Source organism: Aythya marila, assembly GCF_965140915.1.
Source record: "Aythya marila genome assembly, chromosome: 1".
In the NCBI taxonomy this organism is placed as follows: domain Eukaryota; kingdom Metazoa; phylum Chordata; class Aves; order Anseriformes; family Anatidae; genus Aythya; species Aythya marila.
In genome coordinates this window covers 78,460,356-78,484,624 of record NC_139042.1, presented here as the reverse complement: position 1 = coordinate 78,484,624, position 24,269 = coordinate 78,460,356, and the positions used below count along the sequence as shown (strand labels likewise).

The 24,269-nt window shown below is 43.9% G+C and overlaps 1 protein-coding gene across 10 annotated transcripts in view; it reads left to right on the top strand.

Moving 5' to 3' along the window:
- The window catches only part of GPM6B (glycoprotein M6B), a gene marked incomplete at both ends in the record, with an annotated part of 109,654 nt that overhangs the window by 68,034 nt on the left and 17,351 nt on the right, over window positions 1–24,269 (top strand). For 2 of the 10 annotated variants that reach the window (XM_082784591.1, XM_082784583.1), the window contains 2 exons: window positions 10,011–10,071; window positions 17,049–17,168. The exons of 4 other annotated variants lie outside the window; for them this stretch is intronic. In XM_082784591.1, coding sequence (XP_082640717.1) covers window positions 10,011–10,071; window positions 17,049–17,168 — 181 coding nt within the window. Of the gene's footprint in view, window positions 1–10,010; window positions 10,072–17,048; window positions 17,169–24,269 lie in introns of those variants that run through there. 4 more of the 10 variants (XM_082784582.1, XM_082784586.1, XM_082784585.1 and 1 more) reach the window with 2 other exon arrangements.

Below are 24,269 nucleotides of genomic sequence, written 5' to 3'. Positions count from 1 at the left end.
GCAAGAGGGACCGTTACAAATGTGCTGAAACCTAGAGAACAGAAATAAAGTGGGATGGGAATGACGCGAGGAACAGGTCGAGAAAACTAGATGCTAAATGAATTTCACTCTGACTCATGACAAAGTGCCAAAATTATGGCGTTGAGCTACTTAACCAAATGAATGTTGTGTTTGGAAAGAAACTGGAAAGCAGGGATGTGACTAGGTGTCGTGGTTCCGCTCGAGTGGGCAGCCGAGCTCCACCACAGCCGCTCTCTCACTCCCCCTCCTCAAAGAGGAATGGGGAGAAAATATGTGAAAAGGGCTCAAGGATTGAGATAAGGACGAGAAAATCACGCAATAATTATTGTAACGGGCAAAACAGACTCGGCATAAGGAGATAGTAAGATTTATTGCCTACAACTAACAAGCGAGAGAAGTGAGAAAACAAAGGAAAAAAAAAAACAAAAGCACCTTCCCCCTCCATCCACCCTTTTCCACCTCCTCCCCCCGAGCGGCGCAGGGGAACGGGGAATGGGGGTTATGGTCAGTCTACAGCACTTCTTCTCTGCCGCTCCTTCTCGGTCACTCTCGTCCCCTGTGCTGTGGGGTCCCACCCACGGGATGCAGTCCTTGATGAACTGATCCGGCGTGGGCTTCCCACAGGCAGCAGCTCTTCCAGAACTGCTCCAGATATGGGTCCGTACCACGGGGTCCATCCCTCAGGAGAAAACTGCTCCAACCTGGCTCCCCTACGGGCAGCAGCTCCTGCCAGATCACCTGCTCCTGCGTGGTCTCCTCTCCACGGGCTACAGGTCCGGCCCGGAATCTGCTCCGGCAGGGGTCTTCCACAGGCGGCAGCCTCCGTCGGTGCAGGGCCACCTGCTCCACCGTGGTCTCCTCCACGGGCTGCAGCGTGGAACCCTGCTCCACCGTGGTACTCCATGGGCTGCAGGGGGACATCCTGCTTCACCATGGTCCTCACCACAGGCCGCAGGGGACTTCTGCTCCGGCGCCTGGAGCACCTCTCCCCCTCCTTCTACACTGACCTTGGTGCAAGGCTGTTCTCCCACTCCCTTGACTCTCCCGGCTGCTGTGTGGCGCAGCGTTTTTTCCCTGTCTTAAATATGCTCTCACAGAGGCGCAAAACAACATCGCTTATTGGCTCGGATCTGGAAAACAATGGGGCCCTTCCCAAACATGGGGCAGCTTCTAGATCTTTCTCACAGAAACCACCCCTATGGCTCCCTGCTACCAAAACCTTGCCACGTAAACCCACTACACTAGGCAGTGTCAGGGCAGGGTCTCTCAGAAGAGGGTCTGGGTGGTTTTTGGAAGGGCCCAGTGTAGCAGGACCTGAGGATCCGGAGTCAGGGATCCAGCCTCAGCTCATTTTGGAGGAGCTGCTCCTCTGGGGGCTGCCGATGGAGCCTGGCCATGTGAGGCCACCACTGGCCTTTGTGTCAGCCCACCTTTGTGTCAAGCTTTGAAACATCCCAAGGCTGTGGAAAATGGCTGTGCCACCGGGCAGCTCCACCGCTAGGCCACCCAGAGGCCCCCAGCTCACCATGCCTAAAACTGAGGGGAGACAAAGTGTTGGAAATGTATACTGTGGGGAATAATCCTGCCTTGGCAAAGGGATTTTGCTTGACAGCTCTCTGGGAATTCAGGCTGAGAGCTGCTACTTTGTCCTTAGCTCACCCTATAGCGCTTTTGTCTCAGAGCCCGCTTTGTATGCAGGATCACCCACCACCAAGATTCGGCAAAATGGAGGCATGACATGATCCAGACGGAGCCCCAAACGCTCCTTGTTGGCAGGTTAAGTCCTGTGCTGTTTATGAGGTGGAGGGTGGGTGTTTTTTCATTTCATCGAGCTCCCTGAGTGCACACTTAACTTTCTGAGCGCGCCAGTGAAAGCCCTGTTAAACACTTCAGGGGCCGCCGTTTGTTGCCCACCAGTGGCCGTCTCAAAGGCTTTGTGGAGTGCAGAAAGAGCCCTTGCGTTATACATGACCGGGCTCCCAATTTGGGGCTGCTAAAAGAGTGGATTGGGAAAGCTGGGCTGGTTGGAGTTGCCTGGCACATATTTAGCGGATGAGTTAATTGGACACCCTCAAAGTGGAACTTGTTAATGTCCTGCCGCTCTCCTAATGAGAATATCTGCACTCGCAAAGAGTGTGGGGATTAATTGGGAAGCCTTTAGTTGGCGTCTTAACCAAGGGCTTCATGACCAGTGTCTTGTATGAGAACAGAAGATATATTTGCAATTCAACAGGCTGTCCATGGCCACAAAACATAACCAGGCCAGGATCCTTCCCAAAGTACAGTTTAATTGCACTGGAATGGGAATTTTCAGTAGCAGCAACACAGCTATGGTAGGTGACTTACAAAATGCTGAAACTTTAGACACTGAATACCTCGTACCAGACATTACACTGATGCTTTCTTTTATGTCAACATTTTGACTGCTGGATTAGGTGCATTTTTCTAAAGCATTGATGTGTGACTGCCCAATAATCCATGAGTGTCTTGGAGTGAGGAGTGGCTGAGACCAGTGTTGGTGGGGCCAGTCTCAGCCCGGGATGCTGAGGTGAGCATGCGGTGGGGGCTCTCAGTCAGTGCTCTCACCTTATGGCTCAGCTCTGCCACAAACTCTGGTCTGACTTGGGATCACACAGTCCTCTCTGCTTGGAGCAAGAGAAGCAAAGAAGTCCTACACAGGGGGGAGCAGGGACCTCTATTGGTGCTCTCCAGCCTTTCTCTGGAAGAGACTGGGGAAAAGCCTCCTTCATGGCTCTGTAAATTAATTTTTGCTCTTCACTGTGGTTCTAATGATAGTGATAAGGTTTTCTGCTCAACAGAAATGTGCTTTCTTTATGCATGTATTTATACAAATACGTATGGTTTCTTACATACACACATATCCATATGAATCCTGCATGCTACCCCTCAGGAAATTCAGGAGGCATCTTCACCCCTGTCTCTCCCCACACCCCTCCAATGTGGGGTATGTTTTATAATGAGTGCCTCTGTTTCTTTTTGGGGAGCAGGCGGGTTTTGTGCGCCTTTATACTTCTCTGCTTTTTCCACGCTTTGTGAAAAGACTGGACTGAGGCCAAGACTGAAGAACAAAACGAGCACTGAATAGATGAGAGATTGTAGGTGGGATGCTGAAGTCTATGCAAAGAGTGGGAGGGCAATTTTCAAAATCAGAACTGGATGTAAAGTTAACACAGGATTGTCTGATGAAATCCAACTTTGTGGAGCAGAAGAATAAGTTTGTGTCAAGGCTGAACTCAGTGAAGTTTCAATTTATTTATAGATAGTGGGGAAAGAAATCAACTCATAGCCTCCCAATACTGATTCTGTTGCAAACTTTTGTGTTTTGAGACTAAGCAGTTTGTTAGCAGGAATGTGTTATAATGATACCTATGCTACCTTCTACAACTCCAATAGAAATAGCTCTCTTACATGCACAAGAGACATTAATGTAGGTATGGTAGCAAGTGTGACTGAAACATCTACGATGCTATTTCAGTATGTCCAAGTATTAACGAATTCTTGTTAGTCTTCTGAGATGGCAGCAGGATTTGACAACAGAATTGGAGGAAAGGGTTCACAGCAAAAGAGGAGTAGGTTGGATTGTCCTCTAGGCACAGAATTAAGGGGGTGAAGACAAAGGATGCGAGTGTATCAGTTTCCTGCTGCACTGCAGCATTCCAGCTGCTGAATGCATGGCTCAAGGCAGAGGGATAAAGAAGCAGAAATGACAGCTGAGAACCCCCGCCCCTCTGTTGTGAAGGTGACAGAGAGCACAAAAAAGGTGAGACGTGTGCCAAAATAAAGAACCTAGCCCTTAAAGTGATGGAGGAATCATAAAAGTGTTTGAAGCACCGTTCAAGGGCTTCATATATTAGTTATGTATGTGAGGATGTTGCTGCTGCATGAATGGAAAATATATGTATGATCAAATAACTCAATGCCTGGGTTTGCTGCCTAATTTTAAATTTAAAGCATTTGAAACCTGCCATACATTACACTTGTAGGGAGCTCTGCATGCTGCCATGAAATTGTTGAGCTGGAGGAGAAGCTGAGGATGACTGTCAGGGCTGGTGCTCTGAATGGTGCATGCTGAATGAAAGCTGCTTCTGAAAGAAATATTGGGTTGTCTTTTGCTTTTGTTTTTTTCATAGTCTTTGTCATCCCCAGGTGGTGTCTGCTAAATCCCGGGAATGCGTGAGAGTAAGGATGTGACTGCACTTGTTTTCACTGTTTGAAGGATGTGAGTGACTATGAGGTGATACCTGCCCAGCCTGTAATACGATTTGAATGTCTATTACAGCAGGCAGTATGTGCAGCCAGTCTCTCATCTATTCAGAATATCCATTACATTTCTGTGTACTGGTTTTAAAAGTCCCATAGGGGAGAAGATTTCATTGCTTCCTTTAGAGGCTTGTTTGATGTCAGGAAGTTTGCCTGAAATTTAGTCAGAGTTTTCCCTTTCAAGTGCATCCTCTTTTAATTATGTTAAAGTGGTTTTTCCCTTCTTAATATTTATTTCTATTCTGTGTACAGAGGATTTTCCTAGTTTCTCTTAATTCTTCACTGAACTGTTTCTACATTTCTGTGCTCTACCAGCTGTTGTGTAAATGGGCTCCAGTTTGTCAGCATGGTTCCGGCTCTGGCTCAGCAAGAGCGTGGTGCTGTTCTAGGCACTTGTGCACCAGAGGAGTGCAGGAGGTGATGTTACTTCCAGGTTAATTTCAAATGTAGCCTTTTTTATTTCTATTGCTTTTCCCCAAAAGTCTTCAGTGTGGTTGAGATTCCCATGTTCTATCTCTCAGGGTTCTGAATTATTTTTTTCCAGTCTGTTTTCAAATGACTACAGTTCTTACTCACCCCCATTCTCCCTCCCCTCCCCCCCCCCCCCCCAAAAAAAAAAAAAAAAAAAAAGTGTTTTAAAGCCATTACTTTGGATAAAGAAATAATAACTAGCAAATATATATCATTTTTTAAATTACTTACATGTTATTGCCTGCCTCTCATAAGCAGAAATGGATTTTCCAGCTGCTTATAAGAACATCATCTACTTTTGCTTTCGTTTTGACCTTGATTATAGCTCTTTGGGCTTTTGTCTTTGGTAGCTTTCACATCTCTGCCATTTGATTATTTTTTGAGACTAGGTCTTGAGACTGTCCAAGGCTTAGCTACTGGAAAAGCTATTTAGAACCACCTATTCAGTCTTTAAGGTATTCTTTTTTTCCTTTATGTTCCAAATAAAGCCATCCATCTGCATTCTGGTTCAGGCCGTTTCCTGCCTATGATTCTCCCCAGTGATGATGATTGCAATGGGCCAAAGCTGCAGTCCAGCTGGAAGCTAGCAGGCCAGCCAGAGAAATGCATGAAACCCAACAACCGAACAACATCTCCTTTGCCTGCCTGCTTGCTGCCAGGCGTTTAGCTTGGCAGCAGGCATTGTCATCTTCACGTGGCTTCATGAAAGGGGTCACAGGACTGGCACCTTCACACTGTTAAGCTCTACTCATCTTCCTGGATCACCTGCATCGTTGAATTCAGCATTTCCTTAGGTTGCAAAGATAACTACTCTCCATGCTTAAGTCTTCAGTTTTGCCCCTGCACTGAAATCCAAGACTGAGATCCCTAAACTGCAGTGCAGGCTCATATTTTTTTAATAGTCTGTATTTTGTGATGTGGTAAAAGTGCAGTTTCTTTCCACCATTATTTGTTCATGAGATCACTAATTAGGATTTCATTTTCCTAGTAATCTAATATGTCTGAAGAATGGGTCCCAGACTTTTTTTTTTTTTTTAAGTAGTTGCCAGGTACTTGACCGCTGCACAACTAAAAGCCTGTTTTCATGCTTTAATTTCATCCACATGGAAAATTTGCTGGCTTTTGCATGAGCATTCAGAGTGGATTTTATACTCAAGCCTAGGTAACTGCTCTAAAACAGGTCTGACTGTGAGCAGTTATACTGAGATGCACCAAGTGGCTGTATGTGTATTTGTTCCTTCTCTTGAATATTTTTACATATTTTCTAAAACATGCACGCTACAAGTGTCTTTAAAATTAGTTGTTTGGAATACGTCACTGTGGTCTGAGGAACAGCCTCTGAATTTTAACTTCAGAATCTCAAATCTCATAGGATGATCTGAAATTGTTCTTGAACTATCTGGGAACACTCTTTATTACAGCTCTGTGAAGGTTTTGTAGAAATGGCAAAAACGTGCTCATCTCCTTAAACCTAAAGAATTTTCCCTAGCTTATGATAGAGTTCTTTAGCCTTCAGGAATGTAAACTAGATTCAGTGACATTAAAGATAGATGTTTGATAGAATTGACACATGAATGGAATTGGATTTTTAATATCATTTTAACCCATGCAATTGTAGTGCTTTACTTGACTGAGCAAAATGATTAAATGTGATTTATTTTTATTTTTTATTTTTAAGCTAGATAAAATAGATTAAAACCTCTTTAATGCTATTTTGTAGTGAGTGTCACTTGGTCTGCAGTGCCTTCTCATATTTTGCCCCATTGCTGTTCTTCATGGGGTCTGGCTGTACGTTTTAGCTGTGTTGTCTGTCAGGATTCTGAATTACTTTCCCCAAGTCTGAATGATTTTCCCCAAGGACATGTGCTTTAGCAGCAGAATCCCTTGCTGCTCTGCCCTTCTCCTCATTTTCGTTTTTATTTTTGTCTGCAAACAAAATGCTGGGCTGAACTAAAATGTAACTAGCTACCTTTCCTGGTCACTCGTTATCTAAATGAGCCTGGTTGGTACAGCAGGTTTTTGCTAAGTATCAGTCTTCTCAGTCTTCAAACGTGTTTGTTTTGTTGTTGTTGTTGTTTTGTTTGCTTGCTTGCTTGTTTTTTATCTTTTGTTATTTTCCACCTTTGTGTCATTGTCTTTTGCCATTTTGTCATAGGCATATGTCTCCTGGTTTGATCATGCATTATGAGAATGATATATCTGATTTGGAGAGGGGGTGATGGAGGAGAGAACTTGCTGAGATTAACATGTGATGTGCAAGATCCACGCTTGTGTTAGCACTGGAGGAAATAGCCTATGGTTTGTTCTGTCTGCTGTGCTTACCAATGGGGGGACAAGGAGTAAGATTAAGAAATTACTTAAGATGATAAGTACATAAAACCCATCATACATTCCAGCAACCTGGAAAGCAGTAAACAGTGGGGGAGAACAGTGCAATCATGCATCACTTAGAGCTTTTAGAGGATGATTTAGTAGAATTAATGCCTCTGAATAGTTTAGGTTGATGGCCTCTGAAGTCTTCATTTCAGGGTCTCCAGGAGTTTTGGTACCATGCTCTTACTTTTGTATTGCTGGTTTGCTGAAGGGATTATCCTAAGAGAAAGTAGGGGAAAATATTCTCCTGGCTTCTTAGTTCTGTCATGCTTAAAAAGTCCTGAGCCTGCCCAACAAAATCTGCTTGGCAGAGGGAAAGCATGCAGTTGTTTGAAGGAGTAGGTGTCAGTGACCGAGAGAAAGGGGTTTGGTACATGTAAACGGTTTCTTCCAAGGACAGAACCAAAGATTCATTGAATGTACTTTCTACTTAAAGAAAGGAAGTTCCAGGTAACAGTTGCATTTTCTGTGCATTTATACTACTTTGGAATATTAATGTTGGAGCTATCAGATTATTCTCTGAACAGGGTTTTTGTAACTCGGGGCAGTCAGAAGTGAGGTTTCAATCCTTTTATTGTTTTACCTTCCAAAGTGAGTGAAGGTCATTAACAACCCAAGGTGTAGCCTGTCACAGCTGTGAGCTTCCAGAAGCACAGACTGAATGATGAGAAGTTCCAAGAAAGGAATTTCAGTGTCAGGAGCAGTCAATTGCTTTGACCAATGGCTAAAATCAATGTGACTTTCAGCAAGTAGGGTGTGTTTGCTATGTATTTTCAATCTTACGGATGGTAAATGGTAGAAAGAAACACACTTTATAGAAGGTTTACTTTGCATAATCATTATCCCAAATTCTTTTTCCTTGCTGACTGCAGAATTTGAAAAATATTTAGTAATGGGTTAAAACAACACAGGAAATATGTCACCTATGTTTTCACCATTCAGCTGCTTCCTTGAAGGAGCATGTTTGCATTACATGGTCTCGTTGGGGCAGGGATTTTAGTGTCTATGGACTGATGTGTGTGTGTTATAGCAGGCTGGCGAAATAAACCTTGCATGGGGGGTGAGGTTTCTGCTGGGGCTGCTGATTTGATTACCTGCAAGAGCCTTGCACAAGGGTTCCTGTGGAAACTTCATCTCCTCTACAAATTAGCTTCATCCTGCTCATAAGACATTCTGTTGAGATGTGAGCTTCAAGCACAGACTCTTCCTGGACTTCAAGAAAGGTTTTTAGGCAAATGCCTAGCATCAAGTTTTGGTGCTGTGCTGTGAAGTCTTAGGATGGGTGAGGAGCACAAGACCTCTTGGCAATGGGGTTGGGGCATGATGTGCTTGTTACTTCGTTTTGGGCATTACTGCTCAGCTGCTGCTGTGGTGACACTGGTGAGGGAGGAGATTTGTGCACTGCTTTCTTGCAAATGAAGGGAACTTTCTCTAAAGGGTCTGAGGTTTTTTGTGCTTTTCACTAGACATCTATAGAAATAAAAATGCACAGCAAAATTGTGGGTGTAGTAACTTCAGTCAGAAAAGGCTGAATTGCAGCTACAAATCCTTGGCCTGCTTCCCTCTTCCCACTCTCTTGGTTGAATGCGCTATATGGAACATGCAGCGTGTAGGTTTTAACATCTTCAGCATTCGCTGAATCTTCTTGGCGCTTTTGCAGCCTGCAGGATCTGCCGCAGGGGCTCAAAAGTGCTGAAACCTGCCAGATTACAAAAAGCCCATTGCTTCTTGGTTGCTCCGTAACCCTGCACACAGCAAGGGGTACATTTGGGCACAGCCACCCTGTGCAGCATGGCACGCCACAGGCCACTGAGATGAGCAGAGTGGTGGGCAAGGCTCATGAGCCTCAGTACTGTGCCCTGGATGTGTAGGCTTGGGATTTGGATGCTGAATAACACCCGTGTGCATGTTGGCTCCCCAGAGCAGGCTGGGGAACACATGAGGTGGCCCTGTACGGAGCAGCATGGCCACAGCCTGGTTTTGCTTTGTGCAGAGCCAGTTTGGTGCCATGCCACGGGCTGTGCTGCATGGAGGGCAGCCATCGCACCCGGCCTTCGCGGCGACGATGCACTTGTTTCTATGCATAGCTTTAGGTCTCAAATGGCAGGCATCCTTTTACAACCCCAAGCTGTGTTTTTTTCAACATTTCATTCTTTACAGTATTGCACACACGTTTTAGGTCACTTCAGCTTGTCTCCTTTCTGCCTGCTGTGATTTTTATATGATTTTTTTTTCCATTGTGCTCACGAGTCGGAGAAAGAATTTAGATTTTTCTTACAGATACAGGCACCCTTGCTCGTATGCTTCTCCCCTACGTGCTTTTGCCTCATGTGAGCGGGACTCACTCAGCCAGGGGAGCAAACAAGCGGTGCCGACCCCTCGCCCCCCGTCCCTCACAAGGGCAGGGGGCGTGCGGAATAAATCAAAATGCGCGGCGTGGTGACAGGGTCCCACGGGAAAGCGAGCCCTGCGGCTGTGCCCCGGCCTGCGCTCCCCTCCAAGGCGACGAGGGGGGGCTCCTTTCTTCCTCACCCTCCTCTCCCCTCCCCATCGCTCGCTGCAGGGGAGCGGTTCCCCTATGCCAGGGAGCAGGGAAGGGGTGCAGGGGGCTCTCTTATAGCCGGGGCCGGCGGTGACGTACGGCGGAGCGGTGGCTGGCACGGTGCCGGGCGGGCCAGTGAGCGGAGCGAAATCGAAGCTGACAAGAGTCTGGGCGATGTGGAAGGGGCTGTGATCCACGGGAGGGAGAACAGAGGCGCTCCGTCACCGCCGCCCTCAATAGGAGACGGAAGGGAGCGCGAAAGGAGGCGAGGAGAAAGAGCCTGTGCCGGGGGGGCGGGGGGGCGGCATTTTTGGTGGATGGTATGAAGCCAGCCATGGAAACTGCAGCGGAGGAAAATGCAGAACAAAGCCAAGAGAAAAAAGGTACCCGGGGGTCGAACAATAGCCTGTTTAAATCCGTTCACTGAGGGCGCTGAGAGAGGTTCAGGCCAGTTGGGTCACTTTTCAGAAGGGCTCTCAAGAAACCCTTAGCGCATCTGCTGGCTCGGCAGCGCGGCGATGGAGCGGCGGTCTGTCCGTCTGTCTGAGCATACGGTTGCTCTGAGCCTTTCCTGAGCGGACCAGAAATGATTTTTTCTGTAAAAGAACTCTTGTCATTGCTGCGTCCTTGATAGGCTTTGGTGAATTTGGTTTGGAGGGAGCGTGTGGCTGTGTGTTTGCGTGTCGTTTTTGGAGCCGAAACCCGGCGTTTCCACCGAGACCTGCCGTGTAGCGGGGCTTGGCAGTGCGGGAGACCTCAGCTATAGAAACATCCAGGAGACTCCAGTATCACACTACCTTCCTGTAGCTAGCTTGTTGCCAAATACTACTCTTAATTTTAAATTCCTTTTCATTTTCTGTGGTGTTTTCTGGCATGTTTTGTTCGTGTTGAGATCTTTCTGCTCTCTGGAAATGGAGAATAATGCCATGAGTTTCACAGTGTTAGGTTTCGGGATGTGTTTAACCACCAAGAATTGCTCTTTAATGGAGAAAACAAGCTGGTGGTAGCTGTTGTGCAGAAGGGAGGTGGCAGTGCATGAGAGAGGTGCTTTGCTCATCCCAGCGGTACAGGTGATGCTTCTGGTCCGGAGGGCTCAACTTCAGGGGTAGATGCAGCTACCCAAGGAGCATTTTATTTCTGCATCATGTAATTCATGCCAAATAAATCTCTCCTCATAGAGTAGCAGGCTATTGTACAACTCATAGCAACAAGGCTTTTGCTAAATAATACAAAATTATTAAAATCTCCACTGCCTTTTTACATGATTCATGCTATTCATGCTATGTTGTGTGCTGTTTGTAAGCAATTTGAGTATCTCATAGGCATATGCAGCTGATACACAACTAATAGGTTTCACTGAGAAAATCGTTTCGTTTATTGTTAAACAGTTTGGATACAAACGTAATGATAAATCTGATGCTGTCCGGTACCAGATTCTGTTTTGCTGCTTTGAATCTGATCCCTCCTACACACTTTGTATAATTCAAACCTAGCTTCAGTTTCAAGTAAATGAAATTTGTCAAGTGATTAGACATAGTACTACATAATCCCTTAGGGATTTCACAAAAGGAGTTCCACTGATGAGAGATTAAACTCTGAAAGCCATTAGTGTATGTGGGCAGTAACCCACCTCGCTGCAGTTTTTGAGTAATTAATATACAAAATGTCCTAAATATCTTGGCTATTAAACCACCTGGAGCTCACAGATAATTCTTCAAAAATTACAGTGATTTCTTTTCTTATGACTGATGAGTTTCTTTTAAACTGTTAGAACTCATGACAATAAAAACCAAAGTTATCTTTATGTGTCAGCAGCTGTGCAAAACAAAATGTGTTGCTGAGAGTGTTTAGGATGAGTTTATAGTTTCTCTTTTTATTTTGGCAAGGGTGAAAGCACAACATGTAGAACAGTAAATCTGTTACCAAGTCAAGGTGGTTGATCTGTTGTTTTTGTAGGATGCAGCCTGGGGAATTTCCTATCTTAATTTCACCACCATTTCCTGGCTTTTCTGTGATAATTTCATACTTTGGCTATGTTACTTAGGTATGTTTATGTAACACTTTGGGGCTTTGTTCATGACAGTTCCTTAATTTCTGAAAGTAACACATGGTCTCCCACATTATGCTCTTTATTTCCATTCAGTTAACTTCCAAATATGTTTCACAGCGAATTAAAATGCAGAAAGCTGAAACAGTCGATTCTACTTTTAGTTTCGGTAGTAAAATAGCCCAGGTCCCCATGAGGAGTTACTGCCATGAAGCGCTTGCTGATGGAGGAGGTCTGCAGAGCTTTTGGGGGGCAGATGTTCCAGCATGCTGAGATTGCGTGGTCCAGCCGGGTTTCAGATGGGCTCAGCAGGCATCAGGTGCCTCAGGGAAATGGCAGGCTTATGCAAAAGGGCTTTTTCACCAGCAGCCATTGTGGTGAAAAATGGGCTTTTTCTTTGTGTGGAGAAACTTCCTGGAAAATATTGTTGCTTTGTTTGGGTGTGCAAAACAGCAACTGACCTCTTCAAAAGGGGACTGGATCTCCTGATCGAAAGGTTTGCCAGGCTTGCAACACCTCCTTGTTCCTCTTACATCACACCTGAGCTTACTGCAGTAACTGCCCTTTATGAAATGCACTAGGTCCAGTGGTTGCAAGGCAACTATAGCAGCTTGGAGCAATGGAAGAGCTGTCACAGAATATTTTAACTCTTCCTTCCAGAAATGAATGGCCAAGTACAAGAAGATGTTGTTATTGCTAAAACTGGGCAAGAAAAGATCCTGAGAACTTCACGTTGGATATTCAGGTCCACATGCAGGGTGCTTTGCACTGCCAAATGCAAATACTTTGAGGAAATGAGGATACGATTGCATGCTATCTATGTAAACTCCTGTACTCCAGAGGGAAACACAGGGGAACAAAACCACCCAGGCACTGAGGTCTGCTTTGAGTTCGAGCACCTCATACAATCACAACTAGAGAGAGGTGTCATGTAGGTACCAGTTTGTGTTTCCCATCCCTGTGGCAAATGTGGAAGGCCTGCTATTTTGGACCGCAGTATAATTGAGACAATTTACGCAAGCTAATGGCCTTTATGAATATTTACGGACTGGTAAATGAAAAAGATTGATCTTATTTACATTTCCAAAGTTTGCTGAATTGTATGTGAATTCCAGCTTTGTATTTTAATAAGGATTTTTGCAAGCCCCCTGCCTGATTCAGGCAATGATACTGCCCAGCTGTTGGATTCAGTGCTTATCAGGCATTTGTTCCTCTGCACCCAGATGAGTGGCTGCTGCCCCAGTTTTTTAATTGGAAATGGAACAACGCCCATGTTGATGGAGATAAGAAGCAAGTCAGCTTTACATTGCATATCAGCAGCCCTTATCAGAGAACACCATGAGCACACTCAAGCAAAATGTTTAGCAGATCCTTTACAGGGCTGCAGGACAGATTGGATGCATTTTAAAGATGAAGGTTTACAAATTATTACAAATGACAGGGCTTATCTTGCAGGCATTAAATTAAATCAAAACGTGAGGACTGGGCAGGCAGATTTACTGAGGTGGAATAAATAAGAAAAACGAAATGCCTTTTTGCATCAGCAGTGAATGATATAGATCCTGATACACATCAGCAGAGACAAGAAGTTCCCCTTTCCATTTAACTAAGAGGAATATTACCAAGCTGCAAAATTCCCCAAACACACACCAAAAAGGTTAAAAACAAACAAACAAGAAACAACCAACCAAAAAAAGCTGTGGATGGCCACAGTGAATTTACAATTTACACATGGAAGAAAGCTATTATACTTGGAAATAGTTTCCTTGTATGGATACATACTATGTACAAATTGCATTTGCTATACTTAGGAATAATGAAAGCCAACCTCAACAGCTGTGTCAATGGTTCATTTTAATTGGCTGTTGCCTAATAAGATACTCCCTGAAATACATCTTTGTGCACAGGAAGGGCTGTGATCTTCAATTATTATATTCATGATAATACAAAGCGATGTTTCCAGTATTAAACTCTAACTAGGTAAGTATGTGCTAGTCAACAGCATGAAGAAGATACTTTGCTTAAACACAACTGTGCAACTGTGTTTGCAGTGTGAACAGAGATACTGGGGTGTGACTTGAGAAAGGCCTGAATTAGCATGCTGTTTACTTCACTTTTAGTGTAGTTCATTTTGTGGAGTGAACTTATGACATTTTGATGCATCACCAATAGATGTATTTTTCATTATAGCAAATTGGAAAAAAAATCATCTTTTTAACATACGTTATAGTTATTAGCCAAAGTTTTCAAGTGCACTGCATGAGCTTAGCATTAGGGGATACTTTCAGAGCTATCAAGCCATTTAAAGATTTTTAGTGTACTGCATGTTTGTTCCTGTTTCAAACAATTTATTGGTGTTTCAGATCCCCAGAAAATAATAACTGCTTTAGTATAAGTCCTTGAAGAATACAACTGTAGAAAGAGGTCCAGCCCAGGGAGAATCTGGGACACACTATATTCTGGGGATAATAATTTGGCAGGCTTAGTGATTTAGGTTTTAATGAATAGGATTTGGCTTCTAAATAGGAGGGGGTTGAAAAATGCTCAGAGACTGTACTCATACTTGCCTGACTGACCTCATGAAAGCAGAAAACCTAGACATATGTGCCACAGTATATGGTAACACAGAAAGAAACCCAGATGGCGATGTCTGTGGACAATAGACTGCAGCAGGAGAGGGGAGCAGAGTTGTTGGAGAGGGGAGCCCTATTCTATTTCTCCAGCCTTTCCCCATTTTCTGACCAGCCCTGCTGCTGGTGCAGTATATATCACCAGGCTGTCAGATCATAAATGACCCAGTGATAACCCCCTCTTTGCTCCCATGGACCACACACTGCTTCGTTGGCTGCCACAGGTGAAAGTCCAAACTGTTTGTTTCCTCTAAAGCCATATGCTAGAGACAGCAAGCGTTGAGGACATTGGACACCACAAATTTTATTGCAGGCATGTGAGATGATTCATCCAAAATGCATGTTGAACGCCCCAGTCGCCATCAGAGTGTCTGCACTGTGTGACACACAAACACTGTCAGTCTTGTAGCTGCTGGCTCTGCGTGGGATCCAGCACAGGATGCCTTAATGAGCACGGCTGTGCACAGAGAGCATCTTCACCTACACCTAGAAATGCAACTTGTATCGTTAGTTCCTCAAAAAAAAATAAATATAAAGCAGTTGTCATCTGAATTTTTGGGGAGCAGAGTTAAAATTCCTTTTTTTCTGTACTGTGTGTGGTGTTTGTTACACCACTGAAGCCTATGGAGCTTCTGACCTGGTGGTGATTTTGCACAAATGGACCTTTGTGGAGCCCAGAGAAGTCACCAGAAGATACTCTCAGGCTTCAGGAGTCATATCATGCGTGCAGCGAAGGCCATAAAGCGGCCAGCTGCTAAGTGTCTCTTTGCAGAGCAATGGAAAAACTGAGATTCTTCATGCAATTTGAACTACCGCCCTATGAAAGGAGCCCTGTTTTTCCAAAGCCAGAAATAACTAATTAAAGACAAAAAAAAAAAAAAAAAAAAAAAAAAAAAAAAAAAAAACAGATTATTTTTGCTTACAGAAATGATGCTGCAAAGTTTGCGTGCTAACTCCACGTTTTGGTGTTTGATGCTGGTTCCACAGTAGACAGTGACTGTGCCAGCATCTGCTGCTTTCAGCAAGTGGTTTTTGTAGATGCCACAAGAGAAATCTCAAATTGTGGGTTCTGGCCTAGCAGGATAAGACCTTTGTGGTGCCAAGGATGTGATCTAAATGCTCCTGCAAAGCAATTGAAATTGTTTTTCTTCCCAGAAGTTTTGCCAGCTGGTTATTATTATTATTAAAATCTGAATCTGTTACTCATGTCTAGTAAGTAGCTTCAAAAATATGAGGGAGCAGGGAGGGGGCAGACAGTACACAGTACCAGCAAGCAGTGCTGTTGTTTTCCAGTTTGTATCAAATTCAATTATTACGGTGTTTTTTGTGATCTCATGAGCGGGATTGTTCCTGTGTAAGCAGGAGGAGATGATATCATCACGGAAGTTTTCCTGAGTATGCAAAGTCATTTTGGAATGATGGCTTCAAGACGTTCTAAATTTGGATGCCTTCATAAAATGTGGCGTTTGTCTTTCCAAAGAGGAAGGATAAGCTATGCAAAGTCAAGCAATGCCTCTTAGGAAAGACACACTGCTTGATGGTTTGCGTGCGAGTACTGGAGAGGGGACAAGTAGCAAACCATGAAGTGGCCTTTACTGAGCCATTGGTACTATGTCTGTGTCAACCCAAGAGGCTCTTTTAGCACCAGAGTTCATTCGCTGGTGTAGGAGATGGACAAATTCCTGTTGGAAACCTCTAGATCCACCATTTGGATTCAAAGCCAAGATGTTTCTCTTCTGACGTATGCAAATGTAGCTTGTGCCAAACTCACCAGCAACAAAACAAAACAACCTGAGAGAAGGACCGGGGCCCTCACAGCCCAAAAATGTATGGCATTCCAGCTCCTACCCCCCAGAAATTTGCCTTGGACCTAATTCACAATACATGGCTTCTGACATTGTAACTGTCACTTCCTCCACTTACTGAAATGCTGTGAAGTCATACTTATTTTGGCCAGGGAGGGTGATTACCTTTGCATTTCACTGGGGCTGAGGGGGCTGCAGTGCATTACAAGGAATGGCCAGGTCATCCTGCCCTGACAGCCCGGCAGTGCCGTGAGGGAGGCGAGGGGGAAATGTTGATGCTGTGCCTGTCCTCTGGGCCCCAGAAAGAGGGGTAGAAGGATAACAGCTCCTGCTCCCTCCAACCCTCGAATAAGCCTCTTTTAACTTATTTGGTCCAGAATTTTGGAAATCAGCAGAGCCTATGCAAAACAAAACCCACATTTTTTTTATGTAAAAAAAATAACAGAATGAGCTTTTGTGTTTGACTTGTCTCGACATGTGATATTAATCATTCTCTTTGTCAGATTTGGAATTTTTAGGAACCAGATAACATGTTTTGCCATGGCTATGTCTTCTTTCATTCCCTGCCATGAACAAGGAGGGGTAGAAACGGGGTGGGGGTGAGGAGGAATGACCAGCCACTGTAACCGAGGTCCTTTTCCGTGGGTTTAATTCAAATCCCAGCTGGAGTTCCAGCTGTTCAACCCTTCTTAATATTTGTATGAACATTTCCCTGTTGTTTGTCCCCCCATCCTCTCCCTTGTTTTGGTAAAGTTACATTATTTCAGTGATGAAACTACAGTGTGTTTTTATGGGCTCTTATTTTTAAAGTTAAATGACTGAAAGTGCTGAACTACAAACTTTGGTGACACTGACTTTTTACCACCTAAAATTGGCAGTGATCACCAGACCAGAAATGGAAATTGGCAGGTACCACTGGATGTACAGGAGTTCAAGGCCACACCGGTACCATCATGTGCCAGCATTGAGAGGCAATGTTAGTCCTTTGGGGATTCAAGGTAAATAAAAGGCGGGGTGAAACTGGAATGGAGAGTTCAGAAATGGTAGCATAAGCCTAATGCTTTGCAATAGTCCTAACAATTTAAGATAAATGTTCTTCTGCTTTTTTTGTTGTTTTCTTTGTTAATCCTGTAAGGAATCTAGTTCTTTTATACGAATACTTGACGTATGTTCAATTTTGGTTGTTAATGCCTTAAAGACAATGATGTGCAGTGAGGGATACCTCCCTGTTAACTGTTCTGCCTGATTGTTTCAAAAGTGTTTTCAGATGAGATGACTTGGTACGGTTTTTATATGCAGATGAATCTACCCAAATGATCAGCCACAAATGCAGTGATTGACAGACAGTAAACCAGTGACAGCACATCTGGTTTATCAGTCTCCTACAACACATTTCCTAGATAATATTCTGTGGCTTTCTTTGCGTTTTTTCCTTGCTAGAAACAGTAGTTTGTATGTTAGATCTTTGAAGACAGAAGCTGAAGTTTTAAAAATGGTTTGGTGTTTCCACATGTCTGGGCTTTCAGTATCTGACTTGAGTCCTTAAAAAGATATTTTGTTTTCCCAAAGCTTTGTTTTAAGGATCTGGGGGAAATTTAGTTTGTAAGAATCTCAGAGAGGCACCTGAAGTCAAACACATGACATAGCATTGGAAAATTCCAGCCTGACCAAGGGTTACGGCAGTGAAGGACAGAGACGCTCAGAGAGTGCATTTGCAACTAACTGCATCCAGCAATCCTCTTCTTTTCCTGGAGCCTAGTGACTGAAGAGTGCGTGGCAGCTTGTTTGCTGGAGATGTCTGCCTCAGCATCAGAGACTTCAGCAGCAATTGCACAGAAACATTCACCAATTGACTTCCATTATATATTCATACCTGTTGTTCTTTAGGATTCAAATGTTTATGTATTTCAGAATGGCTTTTTTTTTTTTTCTTCTTTTGCAAGTACATAGATGGCAAATCCATCCATCTACCATCTTCAATTATCAATATTATTTTGGCCATATTTTATGACAAATGACCCTATGACAGACTTGGGGCTGCCAAAAGACGTCAGAACTTCAGATCAGTGCACGTGGGATCTTTTGTACAAAGGAAAAAGATGTGGGGAGGGACAATAGATTATGAATGCTGCCTTCCTCGTTGGCACAGGGCATGGAGGGAACAGGCCAGGTGCCTGGTTATCGGGGTCTTGTGCCCCATCAGCTGTCCCCAGAGCTGCAACACGTCCATATGTGCTGGCACGGATGAGCCAGGACGCAGAGGAGACTCGCAGCCTTCTGTCATGGCAGCTGGGAGTCTGGCACCTAAAATAGGGATAGAAACCCTTGTTGAGGCAATGGATCCCTAAGTAGGCTGCCTTGGGAAGCTTCCCGCAATAACATTCGGGTAAATGCAGTGCCTTGTCATGGGGGGTTGAAGAAGAAAGGGTTCTTGCTGATGCAAACCAAATCAAGCCAAAACAAGCCCCGGAGATGCCAGTTCAAAGAAAGGTGCTTTAAGTGGCTGCACTTAAAGAAATTAAAAGGTTTCTAGGCAGCAGCAAAACTGCTCTGAGCACGTCTTGAGTAAGACCAACCTGCCAGTGATGGATTAGGCACAGTGAAAATATTGATCTTTCCCTCAGATTGGAGGGAAAATGTGGCTTTAATCACAACACACCTGCTGTAACACACCTCCCCTCAGTACTGGCATGCAGCTCCCTGCTGCTGGATGGCATTGGCTGGAGCGTAGGGGTACACGCTCAAGCTGCTTTGAGAAGCTGTGTTATTTCATGAGTGCTGGAACAGTGTGGATGTTCCTACCTTTCCTCCCTGTTGGTGTCAGTGTGGACATCACTAGGAGAGCCCCTCTGGGGCATCCTCATAGCATTTCACAGGATCCTCACATCTGACACGGTCTCTTCAACCATTTAAAGCTTTACTCTGACACTTGAGCAATAATGGTAAGTGTCAACATGGTATTTGCTGCAGCGTTCAAGCCAAGGCGTCCTCAGAGCTTAAGCTGCAAGCTTAATGAGCCTTTAAGTGCCTAAAACATTTTTTATTTTATTTATTTATTTATTTTTCCCCAGGATGCATTTCTGTCTCTAGAAAGAAATACTTAGCACTGGCTGTTTGATGTAAGCTTAGCAGTAGGCATTCTTCCAGTGGCGGTGGGCGTTGTTTGCTTTATAGGAATCTTTTTTCCTTACCTTCCCCCAGATTCTGGGAGGTGTTTCAGCTCTCTTCTGTGAGCGTGTGAAGGTTCGCAAGCATGGAGCATCTTGCCAAAACAGCTTGCACCCCCTCACTGAAGTAAGCTGAAATTTGGAAAATGGCGTGGTGGGCAATCAGCTGGGGAAATACCTGCAGGACAACTGCTGCGGTACAAAGGATTTCTTTAGTTGCAGTTCAGGTTTCTTACTGCAGGTTTCTTACTACTTCTTTTGCTCCACAGCAGGGTGAACCTCCTCAGAAGATCTTGGCAGCCTCAGTTCTCTCTGAAAATGGGAATTTACCTTCTGAATCTTAGACCTGCTAGGCTGAATTCCCCCTGCACACTGTATTTGGCCCTCAGCTCTAGGGAGGGGAGAGGCTGTGTTTCTGTTTGCTTCTGTATAGCTAGGGAGGAGACATCTGGGGAAGCAGTTTTGTAGCAGTGACTGAAATCCAGTGTGGTAAATGTCTTACTCTCCAGTTGTGTACTGATGGCTGATGGAGAGTGAGGTGAGTTACAGCTGCCAGAAGGGTGGAGCTAAGACCCACAACTCCAGTCTTCCAGGTAAGATTAAAGTTAAGTCAGCTTTAGAAATGGTGTCTTCCAAGTACCAGGTGGACCTGAAGGATGATTTAATCGGGGAGACCCTGATGTCTTTACAGAAGGTTTCACAGAAGTAATGAAGTGGCCATGGCACTGAAGTGCTTAGGTGCTTTCATGCCTCTCCCAGCGAGTGTGCCTGGATCTCTCCTGGTTCTGAGTACCTCTGGCACCCTGCCCATCGCTTCATCCGTTTTACTTCTTTGGCTTGAGCTTGTCCACAGTAATCACCTGGGCTGGCACCTACTGAGGCAGAAATTATCTCATGTTCACCCTATTGATTGTTTCTCCAAGAAAGCAAAATAGGGGAATCAAGGGGAAGGAGGTCAGGGTGAGAGTGAGCAGGAGGCATGTCTTCAGGCACATTAAGTGGTGAGCTGATGGTCCATCAGCTGAGAGTTACAGCGCAGTTTGGACCAGAGGCTGCCCTTGCTGGTGCAATGAATTTGGCCTTTAAACTCTATCAATGTGCCCTTCCACATGCTCAGGCTGTGCAGGAGTCCCAAGGGGCTGCTTTAGATAGTAAAACACTAAAACGAGTCGCTAGGAGGAATAATGCCAAAGCTTCTATCAGTAATGCTTGAGCTGTTCCTTATGTGAGAAGTCTCTTTTTAAATCATCTACTTATTTTTTCTTCTCCAGGAGTAGCTTACAACTACAAAATATCCATTCTCAAGGGGACCCTTATATACCTGTTGGAGTATAAGGCATTTTTCAAGCATAAATTAAATATATTTTTCCTGCTGTGGTTTACTCTGTTTCACAGGCTAAAAGTAAAACAGAGAAGACATGAATTAAAGCAGACAATGTTTTGCCTGACCTTTGTGCAAGAGCAAGTAAAGCTGGCAAGAGCAATTCTCTTGTCCCCTGGCCTTGTGGGGTGGCAATACCCTTCCCATGCAAGTCTGGCTCCTCGCTGTCAGAGAGCAAACAGCCGGGGATGGGTGCTTGCAACGCGCGTGGAGATAGTGATTCATTTTATAGATTGTGCTGTCTGAAAGAAACGCCTTCAGAACACCTGTGAACTTAATGAGCCTTGCAGAAGGCTGGGAATAATATAAATGAGGAGTGTGTGCATTTCAATAAATTTGAAGATGATAGACTGGATGGGATCTGTAAAAAAATAAAAAAAAATAAATCAGATCATCTGTTCTGGCACTAAACAGGTCTTAGAATTTAACCTGCTTCTTCCTGCCGTGGGAACGCTTATTTTTTCCTATAAGTGACCATTTAAGAATGAAAAAAAAGGAGTTATGTTTACTGCTGTCTATTCTTGGAGTCTTCCCTGTGTCATTTAATAGCATCCAGAAGAGAGAAATCGTGCCTTTTCTCCAATTTGAATGTCGTTTTCTTTAACAAAAGGAAAAACAGTCAGCTTTTCCTGTTGATGAACATTAATAACCTCTGCAAGGAGGTTATATTACAAAAAAAAAAAAAAAAAAAGTGCTTGATTTTAATCCTGTTTACTCTATTTTTGCTGGAGTATTCAGGTCCATCTTCTTACTTTTATTCATATAGTACCACAGAGATGCCTAGTGCTTCATGGATTTAAAAAGGAGTCTTGCAATGGTGCTTTCAGGCTCCAAAATGCTTGTTCTTAGTGTGCACCAGTTCTGGCTTCACTGCACCACTTCCAGCACTGGAGACAAGAGCAAAGGTTTTTCTCTGGTACACAAGAGTATGGAAGCATCTAATGAATCTATGCATCTAATGCTAAGGTTTAAACTTTGCTCTTCAGTCCTTCAAGTAGCTCCTAAATATTAGAGATCAGGCTAAGACTGACTGGTTGGATCAAACTACCCCACATCTCACCACATTGTCACTTGAAGCATCTCACACCAGCCACCATGAAGAATGAGAGTGGTGGTCTTGTTGGATTTCAGGTCTAATCCGTTGTGGCAGCCCTGATGGCTGTAGTCTCCAAAGCTCACATCATCTTTGGCACAGATGCTGTGCACGTTGCTGAAGAAAGCATACTAATATATTGATTTACAACTTGATCTAACTAGACTGAAGCAGCATTGCATGAAGTTTACTGGCTCTCAAGAAAAGTTCATTTTCAGTAGAAGTTAATTTTTACAGCCCTTCTGATTTGGGGAGGACAAAAAGGCAAAATTAGGGGGAGAACCAAATGCAAAATTTCCTAGAAAGGTTGGACTTGAAGAGTTTTAAGAAGAAAACACAGGATGTGCTCTGTTTGAGCTCATCACTTATTTAGTCTATTTAATATACTTAATCCATACCTGTGGTGAGTGAGCATTTATCATAATTGCTGATGAAGATTTTAGCTTTGTGTCATATTTTGTAAATCAGTAACATTTGAGATGAACAGGAACAGGTAACAGCCGAGCTTTAACAGACTTCTGTGATTTAACACAAAGCCTTTTCATTTTAGTGCCTCTGTTAAAGCAGGGAGAGAAGTTTGTCACTTGCTTTAAAGTGACCCTCATAAGATTAAACATTTTATCTTATTGTACTGCTGCTGGCGACCCTTGGCAGCAGTTGTGGGTGACAGGTGTGAGAGTGAAGTTATCTCACTGCTAGGTACTGTCCTATTCTCACACAGGAAAGGAAGAGGGAGGCAAATGCCATGTTTGCTTCCGAGGTATTGGCATATTCCCACATCCCTCACTGCTTCCCCCGTAAGTGTCAATCATGCTTTAGGGTACAAAACTGTACATCCTAGCATGCATAAGCCATTCAGAAAGGAGATTTTTCAAAAATACAGTAGGTGGCAGAAAGTGAAATTGGCATTTGCTTTCATTGACATAAAGTTCAGTTTCTGACAAAGATCCATAGTGGTTTAAGATTCCCATAGTATTATGCATGCTTGGCATTAGGTAATCGTCAGCACCGGGGAAAGAGGAGGTGAATGTAAAATATTGAGTTCTCCTCTTACTTTTATATGTGAATTGGGAGTAGTGATCCCAACACCAGGCTCACGTGGATGTGTAATAATGAACCTGATTTACAAGCAATGACTGCCTTTAAGATGTTATCGAGTGCTTTTTCTTCCCTTGGGTCTCTTGTAACCTTCTTGTTTTGAAAACAGTTCCTTGGCACTTGCTTCCTGAGCCCCGTGCTGAACACAGGAGAGATGGTGGTTCTGGGGCAGAAGAGGTTGTTTCATTTATTCCATGTGGAAACTGGACAGGTGTGCCATGTGCCAGGATTTCTAAAAATGCAGTACAAAATTACAGGCAGTAAGCAACGGGGCGGGGTGGGGGGGGGAAGTTGCCTATTGCTTCATCTTTAAGAAAAGGAAGACAGATTTATGTGAGGAGAATAAATGAAACTTCTAGGGAAAAGAGAGTGGGAGCCAACTCAGAAAATGGCCATGGGAACCAACCTTGAGGTTTAATTGCCTGAAATGGAGAGCTTTTCCAACCCCATTTCTGGTTTTCTTTATTCACTGTTTTTTTGTCCCACAACAACCTTGAGTGGCCTTAGGGTATCAGTGGTTTGCACTGGGGATACACTGAGGCACTAGTTCAATCTAGAAGGAGTACCGAACATTAGAGGAGAGGTGGGCTTTCTGTCCAGGAGGTGTTGTGGACACTCATTACATCATGTTTTCCGTGCTTTGTTTTGATTGATGGCTTTATGAACATACATCTGGCACAGCTTTTCAAGCCTGCCCTTCAAGAGCTGATGTGTTAACTTCCTAGACAAAGCCCTGGGACTACCCAAAACACCTACCTGATCCCATTGCACTGCATTTTGTCATCTCATTAGCACAGATTTTGTCGTTCCAGTCCATCTCAACTTTAGTAGGATGAGTCAGAGTCTGAGAATTGCTTTTTTCTTTTTTCTTTCTTTTTTTTTTTTTTTTTTCCTTAAGACTGCTTTCCATTAAATCTGCATTACCTTGCTTTACTGAGTTTAAATCTTAAAGCTGTACTTAAAGGACCAAAGACACTTTAGCCACACAATTGCCATTTGACATGGGAAATTGAATGGCTAAGCCCCTGCATATAGTCTGTACACTGCTGGATAGATTATATAATTATTCTTCATATATTAAGCAACCAATTGCTGATTTGTGTACATATGTTGGTTCATCCTTTACCAATTTCCTGTGACTGATAGTTTCCAGGAGATTAAAAGAATAGTTGGTTCCTGTCCCTTTTTTCTTCTCTTTATTTTTGTCCTTTAGCAAGAATATTTGTGTGTGTGTGTGTTTAATAGCATTCATTCCCTAGAGAATAATCTCAGTCCTTGTTTTAGCTGGCCTCCTTCTGAGAGTGTGTTAAATCTGTAGCCAAGATCACAGGCAGCCCTGGGCAAATCATTGGGCTGTTAT